This window comes from Chrysochloris asiatica, unplaced genomic scaffold (assembly GCF_000296735.1).
Source record: "Chrysochloris asiatica unplaced genomic scaffold, ChrAsi1.0 scaffold00017, whole genome shotgun sequence".
In the NCBI taxonomy this organism is placed as follows: Eukaryota; Metazoa; Chordata; class Mammalia; order Afrosoricida; family Chrysochloridae; genus Chrysochloris; species Chrysochloris asiatica.
In genome coordinates, this window is record NW_006408535.1 from 28197183 (window position 1) to 28205963 (window position 8781).

At 49.0% G+C, this 8781-nt stretch overlaps 1 protein-coding gene across 1 annotated transcript; it reads left to right on the top strand.

Annotated features, from left to right (window-relative positions):
* Positions 1-4862: 4862 nt before the first annotated feature.
* Positions 4863-6583, top strand: NRL (neural retina leucine zipper). The gene is made up of 2 exons (XM_006835526.1): positions 4863-5243; positions 6251-6583. Exons 1-2 carry the CDS (start codon positions 4863-4865, stop codon positions 6581-6583), a joined length of 714 nt encoding a protein of 237 aa, XP_006835589.1.
* Positions 6584-8781: the final 2198 nt, after the last annotated feature.

An 8781-nucleotide genomic window follows, 5' to 3' on the forward strand; every position in this document is an offset into this window, starting at 1 on the left:
TGAATAGCTACATATCAACATTTAGAACTAGGAATGAGAACTGGTCTTACAGAGTTCCAAAAATGGGGGTGCAGGACTGAGGAGTTGGAGTGGCGTCCTAGAATGATGATTCTGTCCCATCTTCTCTCCTTCCTATCAGTTTTCTACCTTAAACCTTTAGGCCCTCTTTCCCCAAGGCCAGCATCCCTCTGTTCATATCTCTCTATTTCTATGTCCGTTGGTCATTGTTCTTCCTCTATGGTCTGACCATTAGTCTGTCTGTTTCTCTGTATTTGTTTCCAGTTTGTTGTGCCAAATCTTGCTTTCCTCTATTTCTTTTTTCTGCCACTTTTGTTCTTCTATTCTCTTTGCTCCCATCACCTCTCCTTTTCTCTCTTACTCTCTTCTTGGTCCCCTCCAGAAAACATCTTTCTTTCTTTTAGTTTCCTGTGTCCCTTTGACCATGCCTTCCATCTGCCTAGACCCCTCTGCTATCTTAAATCCAAATGCCTGTGTAGCACCTAACTTGGTCTGCCCTCTGTCCCAGTTCTGCACCAACTACCTCCTTAACTAGTTCCCTGCCTCTCTGTTTTCTCATTCCTAGAGTCTATCAAACCTGGACTCATCTTTTTCATCCTCATTTCTCTGTCCCAAGATGTCCTTGAATGAGTAAGTTACAGTATCCATTTCCCAGCTTCCGAGTTCCCACTCTGGCTGGACTCCACCTCCCTGGTGCCTGCTGGCTGCAGCAGCCTCGCCTCTTTGTGTCCTTGGTCCTCCCTGTGGCCCAGTCCTGGTCCCACCTTTACATCCTATACTCCTTTCTCTTATTAGTGGCACCTGGTCTGAGCATCCAGCAACTCAACTCACTTCAGCTGGTTTAGCCTGACTCCTTTAGCCCGTTAGCAGCTTAGTCCTTCCACCTCTACCTTGAGCCTGCTAGTAAACAAGAGGATCAGCAAAGACCCAGCAGCTGCTAAGTAGGGACAAGTGTCTGGCCAGCCCAGCCAGCCATGAAAAGGGAGCTGCACTGGATACTTCCTCTTCCTTCTTCAACCAAAGAAATTATGGAGTCTCTGTTTTGAGTGTATACCTTAGAACGACATTTCATGGCATGTGTGTGGCCTTCCCTGTTTCCACATTCCCTATCCACATTTCATTATTCTGCTCCCAGTCCTTGGGCTTATTTTTTCTTCTGAGAAAATAGCATTGACCCAGGCATTCCTAGAGAGAAGTCTTTCTGCTTGGAAAATGTGACCATCTCTGTGCTACAAAATGCAGACCCAGGTGTGAGGAGGGAGTGATGTCATTGGATGCAGCAGATCTTCTTTTATGTACTAGAGAGCAGGCAGCACCAAGGAAAGTTGGGTTGACTCTAGATATTTCTTAGATCAGTGATTCTCATGCTTTAGTGGGCATCAGAATTGCTTGGATGGCTTATGAAAATACAGATCTTTGGGTCCCACTCCCAGAGTTTCTGAATCAATAGGTGAGGCCAGAGGATTTGCATTTTTAACAAGGTCCCAGATGATGCTAATGTTGTTTGCTTGGGGAACCATACTTTGTATCTACTAGTTCTTTACCCAACACCTAAGGTTAGGCTGGGACCAGGTTAATGTGTATGAAGGGGCTTAAAAAATTTCATGGAAAAAGTCCATGATCTTTTCATTCCATTTTTTCCATGAACTTTTGAAGGCCGCTTTTTGATGATCTTCAGGACTGATCTATGGGGTTGGAATTAAGACTAGTTAACCTCACGAAAGTGTTTGGATGCCCTCCCAGAATGGTAAAGAGATTTTAACTCCTGGAGTCCTATTCTAATACAGACCCTATTTAAACAGCTTCAGACAGGTTTAAACATCTTGGCTAATTCCAAGTATCTCTGTTCCAACTCCTACTTGGGGATGATAGCTCTGAGAGGTGTTAGGGGATTAGACTGAATATGTAGGTCACTCCCCAGCCATCTGGAAACAAGGATGACTGAGAGAGGAAGAGAAAGAGACAGAGACACACACATGGAAAAGGTGAGAGGAAGAGAGGGCACATGAGGGCAGTTACAAAAGTGTCTGGGCTGATAGCTGGTGATGAGATTGCAGTGGCCTGCAGTGGCCTGGGAGGAGGGAGCAGATCTCCCTACTCTCTTTACCTGCTTCTCCTCCTGAGACAGGATGCCTGTATTGGGACTGGGTCAGCAAGAGTGGGAGACATTGGGGATTGGTCAACCACGTCCTGGAGATCTCTGTGGGGAGGGTTGTTTATCTTTTGGAGAAACCCTATACAGGGTCACTATGAGTCGGAACCTACTAGAAAGCACTTAACAACAACATGAGGGGCATAAAGCTCCTCAGAGTGACAGTGGAGCAGGTACATAAGAGATCCCCTAGGTTAGGTGAAAGTGAATTGGGGAGAACGTGTACTCCCCAAAGACATTGTCATGGAGGATGGGGATGCTGGGAGCTTCTCTGGCTCTCTTTCCCATTCCCAGCCTTTGAACAGCTGAGGACTGAGAGTTGTGTTCATATGGAAAGGCAGTGTGGTCAGGAGCCAAAGAAACTCTGCATAATGGGGACTGAGAACATGTTAGTCAGACCATCACTGAGGAGCTTTGTTGGGAAGGATACCCCCTCTCCTTCCTAAAGAACAGGCATACTTGTCCTTTAGTCTCTACTGAATCCGCTCCACCTCAGCACACACACCCCCAGACCAATGGGATATGCCAACGATCCCTTTACCTTATTGGCTGGAGGTCTAAGGACCACAGATGACCTCAGTGCGCTGGCTCTTTAAGAGAACACTTTGAGCTCTGTGCCTACAGCAAGATCCTTTGCTCTGAGCACAGAGGCACTAGAATGTGCTCAATGGGGCCTTCAGTCTCTGGGGAATCTGTGTTTGCCTGACTCTGACACTGACCAAGTCATCACTGCCAACCCCGAAGTGAGTATGTCCCCAGGCCCCAGGTCCACCTGGGCCCCAGGTCTTTCACCTAGAGACCCTCTGTCTCTCTTTTTTATTGCTACAAAATATATGGATACCTTTATTCCACAAAAATATTACAGTGAGAAGCTATTATTTCTCAACATATTCCCCTCTTTTGACACCTGCTGTCTGTTCTCTGCTCTGGAATCTTCAACTGCTCTACTCCCATCCTGACTGGCCTATGCCCACAGCTATCACTTCAGAAAGATAAACAATCCTCCTCACGAAACTCTTCTCTTACATTCATTTCTACTTGAATATCTCTTCAGTTGTTCTCTCTCAATGTCTTGCTATCTCCATCCCTACCAATAATTTGTCCTTTAAATTTGTGTCTCTGCCCTCCCAGGGGAAGGGGACATGATTCTTTCCTGGGGCAGGAAGAGAGGTCTTGTGCTTCTTCCCACCTATCTGAGTAGCACCTGGGGTCTAAGCTGTAAGTAGGAAATGGGGCTACCTAGACTGGGGCACCAAGATGGAGTCAAACTCTAAGCTCTCGGGATGGACATTTCCTCCCTGCCTTACCCGTTCTGGGGATGGGAATGAGGCTGTTAAAACTAGATCTGGGTTTCCAGGCTGGGAAGGCTCTCTGAGGTCATCTAGCTGGAGTTCCTAAGGTGTGCTCTGAACACTTGCTCCACGGTTGATAACAGAGAGGAAAGCAACTTGGTGACAAAAATTTGGGACACTGTGTTAAAGTTGAACTGAAGGATTTCTCATACAAATATGCTGCCATGTCTTATGAACCTGCAAAAAGTGGGCACATTGTTGTTAGGTTGAGTTGGTTCTGACTCATAGTGACCCTGTATGTGACAGAACAAAGCACTGCTGGTTCTGAGCTATCCTCACAATGATTTCTGTGCTTGAGTCCATTGTTGCAACCACTGTGTCAGTCCGCCTCACTGAGGGACTTCCTCTTTTTTGCTGAGCCTCTACTTTATCAAGCATGATATACTTCTCCAGCATGATGTCTCTCCTGACAGCATGTTCAAATGTATGTGAGATGAAGAGAGAAAAAGAAGTGGGCACAGGAGGCAGTATTTCTCAAATATTTCAGCACAGACCTTTTTTTGGACATTTCTCAGAATGAGTGTTCCACAGAACACACATTGGGAAAGCCTAATTGCTCCAATTGAACAGAAGAGAAAGCTAGGGTCAGAAAGCGGGGGCGTGATCTGCTCCACACAGAAGGTTCTGAACAGGAGGAGAATCAGTCTTGGTAAGTTCGACTTGGAGAGGCTGGGCTTGGAGATAGATAGTCACCATTCATTGTGACCTTTCTAGATGGATTCTAGGACATTCTTTCTTCATTGGAAAGTCTCTTGTTTCTATAAAAGGTATTCATTGTTTGGTTAATTCATAAAACAAATGTGTACTGTGGATCTTCTACGTGTAAACACTGGCCTGGGTGTTGTAACAGATAGAGATGAACAATAAATAGCACATTACCCTTGATATCTTGAAATTAACAACAAATATGCCTTCCCACTGCCCTAAAATATACAATACTGTCACAACTAATTAAGCAAAAATTTTGGTTGCATGGAATCGAATGATACCTCTTGAGTTTCTCAGTATGTTTCAGCAGTAGGGTTGGCAGCAGGCTGCATTGCGCTTGTTTTTCATAGACAAGAGGCTGTTCTGTCCTCTTTCTTGCTTCGGCCTTTAGGCTGCTTTGCCCCTGACACGAGCCCCGCTCACCCAAACATTGCCCCCCACCCCGCCCTGCCCCATCCCTGAGCCTGGAGGTGACTCTAATAGGGAACAAGGCTGTATTATTACTCTGACTTTCCCGAACTCAGGCTCCAGGGCACTTGGGGGAGGCAGGTTTTAGTGAAGGGGACCAGTTGGCAGGTGCTCTAGACCTCTCCTCTTTTTTCTAGGTGTGGTGCTCCTAACCCAGCCTTAGAATGGCACTGCCCCCCAGCCCCCTGGCCATGGAGTATGTCAATGACTTTGACTTGATGAAGTTTGAGGTAAAGCGGGAGGCCCCTGAGAGGCAATCTGGACTCTTCATGGCCTCACTAGGCTCCACACCTTACAGCTCAGTGCCTCCTTCTCCCACCTTCAGTGAGCCAGGGGTGGTGGGGACCACCGAGGGCCCCCGGCCAGGCCTGGAGGAGCTGTACTTGTTGGCCACCCTGCAGCAGCATCTGGGGACTGGGGAGACACTGGGGCTGAGTCCTGAGGAGGCTGTGGAACTGCTGCAGGGTCAGGGTCCAGTCCCTGCTGAGGGGGCCCAAGGCTACTACCCAGGGATCCCAGAGGAGACAGCAGCCGAATGTGACCAGGTGAGTGAGGTGGTCTGAGGGGAAGGCAGGCTGAGGGAGGAGGAGGAGGACAGTCCAAGGGAAAGGAAGACCTTAGAGAGGGCTATAGAGTAGGGAAAGAGATGCAGGGAAAGACAGAGAAGACAGCAGAAGGCAAGAAGGGCCCTTGAATGAAATTGTTGCTGTTGTTGTTAAGTGCTACCACGTTGATTCCGACTCATAGCAACTCTGATAGGTTTGTGAGGAGCAGCTGGTGGGTTTGAACTGCTGACCTTGTGGTTCGCAGTCCAGTGTCACATCAGAAGTGCTTGAAAGAAATTAGATAGAGACAAGTACATTCTATTTTTCTCCCCGTTCCAGAAATGGAGAGGAATTAGTGGGCTGAATTAGAAGGAATAGGGAAATGTGTTTAGAAGAGTGCGGTTGAGAATGAAAAGACAATGGGGAGCAGACAATTATGGGCAGCTTAATAGATATACCATGTGTTAAAACCAGGAAAGAGTTTTGTGTGGAATGGCATGGGGTTAAGACTGTGGAAAGGTTGGTTCTTGCTTCTTCCTCAGCTTTCAACCTTCTCAGGAGGGATTGGGATTCATCCTGTTAATTACAGACACAGATGGGGGTGTGGAGGGCATTAGGTAGCATGTAATCCAAATCCTCTCAGGGTCACACGGTGGTTATGGCCTTCAGGGGAGGGTTGTGAGTCAGTCGGTCTGGCGGGTTCGCTGGATACCTCCTCGCTTACAATCACAGCTGTGGACAGCCGAGGGGAGGTGCTGGGTTCAAGTGTACTGTTGGCACTCCTGACCGCTGGAGCCTGGGCCTACACCGAGGGGTGGACCTAAAAGGTCCTGTGACATTGGCCATTGCTCGCCCTGGCGGCGTGTTGGGGCCTGCGGCTGGATCAGACTGCACAATAGGCTGTAAAGAGCAAGGGCTAGGGCCAGGCAGTGCAGTCTGGAGTCCAGACCTGCGTGTAGAGCGGGTGGACCCGGCGGTGACCGGGTCTCTGCACTCGCTCTCTGCAGCTGCTGGAGTGGTTTTCAGACGCATCGTTGGTGTCGATGTCTGTGCGGGAGCTCAATCGGAAGCTACGGGGCTGCGAACGCGACGAGGCTCTGCGGCTGAAGCAGAGGCGCCGCACGCTGAAGAACCGCGGCTACGCACAGGCCTGTCGCTCCAAGCGGCTGCAGCAGCGGCGCGGGCTGGAGGCCGAGCGTGCCCGCCTGCATGCCCAGCTGGACGCCCTGCGGGCCGACGTGGCCCGCCTGGTTCGGGAGCGCGACTTCTACAAAGCTCGCTGTGACCGACTGACTTCGAGCGACACGGGGTCCGGGGACCACGTCCACTTCTTCCTCTAAGCCGCTGGATCCCGGCCACAGGGTGGTGGTGGGTGGATGAGGCCCATCACCCAGGAGGGTTGGTTCTAGCGTTTTCTGACACCAGGCACTCCATTGCATGATCACACAAATATCCCCAAATTTACTGAACCCTCAAGGTATACCTGGAGGTTAGATGCGTTCATTTTCTGGGAGAGAAGTTCCATGACCTCCCCTGACGTAAACCATTACACTGAAATCCTTCACCTCCTGCCCCACCCACATGAATAGACACAGATCTGCAGGGACCAGTACCAGGTTCAGCAGTTTTCTGAGGGTGGAATGGTTAGCTGGTGGAGGAGTGGATGCGTGAAAAAGTGAATGGTGTGAGCTGTGAGGGGATGGGGAAACTCTGTCCTCACTTTATATTTTTAATTCAGGGTTTTCAATCTATAGCACTTTAGGGTGGTAATTAGCAATGAGGCTGTATTTTAATTCTGAGGCTTGCAACTCCTCCTATTTTAATACTACTCTGTAGCATTTTCAGGATTTCAGTTCCCAAGAGTAACTCAGATTTTATCTAAGAGGCTTTCTTCCAATCCAGCAGCCTCCAGGGCCCAGAGCCTGAGGCATGAGGTGTGAGGGTGGTTGGTATGGCTGGGAGAGTCCTGGGCAGGAGTCTGGAGACTGGGCGCTAGACTGAGCTCTACTATAGGATCCCTCTGTAGCTGGAGCAGATGCCTTGCTCATGGGCATCCGTTACCTCACCTAATCTTCATTTGGATTGGATGACTTCTGACATCTTTCCAGTTCTGACATTGTCTGATTCTAGTGTTTGTGGCTTAATGGCCTCTCTAAGAATCCTCCCTCCCCCTTCTCCACAAAAGTCTCATGAAAAGGACGTCCCATCCTGCTCCAGCTTCCTGCCAGGACCCAGACATTGGTCGAGTTGCTCCCAGAGCACACACACTGCCCCTATGCTGCTGGCTCCAGGCTGCCTCAACCCCCAGACCTGCACAGGGTGCCCCTGTGACCTTCATCCTTTCTAGGGCTGAGGTGAGACTTTCCTCAGGATGTGAAGAAGCTGAGAGAAAACAACTTTTGTGAATAAACCTTTAAGTTCAGGCTAAACGCTAATGCTATTGGCTAAATGCTCTTGCAATTAAAGAAGTAATCATTATTCCTGCTTTACATTGCTATTTTCTCTCTCTCTCTCTCTCTCTGTATAAGAGAGAGAAGGAGGAGGGGATGTAGGAAGTCTCTACCTGGTGCTGAATTTCTATCTCGGTTCTGGAATGCCAATGAAAATGGGGTGGAATAGTGATGATTGGACCAGATGGAGCCTCCCCCTTCCCACAATCACCAAGTGGAGTCCTGAAACTGCAGCCTGGCCAGGCCTGCCTGTGGCTATTTGAGAGGCCTCATAGTTGCCATGGTAACCCAGCCCTCAAGCTCTGGAAGCCTAAAGCGAAGGTGAGTGGGGCTCAGGCAGAACAGAAGCACTAAGCTGGAGCAGGCACTGAGCTGGGAGCAAGCACCTCACCAACTACTGTCTTGGTCCTGTAACACATAAGTGGGAGAGTGTGGGTGAAGAGGCTCCCATATGTTTCTCTTCCTTTTTGTCCCCTCTACCCACATCCTCCCCAGCTGTCTCTGCTCTTCCCATCCGTGTACTTGTTCTCTCCTCCCCCTCCTCCAGCTCATTTGTCCTCCACTCAGGAGCCTGAGTGGGGAGTCCTCTCGCCATCTTTCTCAGAGTTTCTCTCTCATCTCTCCCTTCCCTACCACATCTATTTATTACAGGCTGTTCTCTCTGACTCTGGATCCTTTGTCTGAGGGCACATAGCACTTTTAGCCTCTCTATTCCCCTTCCACACTCATAGTTTCTGGGGCGGAGAGGGGTTCCTTCAGGAGCCAAGCTCTGCCTCCCTCAATGTGAATTATTTCCATGCGCTTGCCTGCTCTCTGGACTCACTATTTCATTTTCATACCTTCCTGACCTGGCTAAGGACCTGCATGGCACACAGCAGTGATTCCCATCCATAGACACACAGATGTGAACATACAACTAGGGCACATATACAAACATCTGGATCTCAAGATGAGGGTCATAGAAAGTATACCTCAAACAGATTTTATATACCGTAGTGCTTAAGAGTGTGGGCTCTGGAGTCAGATAGGCTTTGACTCAAGTTCCGGTTCTGTCAGTTCTTTGTGTTAAAATCAAGCCTTACTTGCTT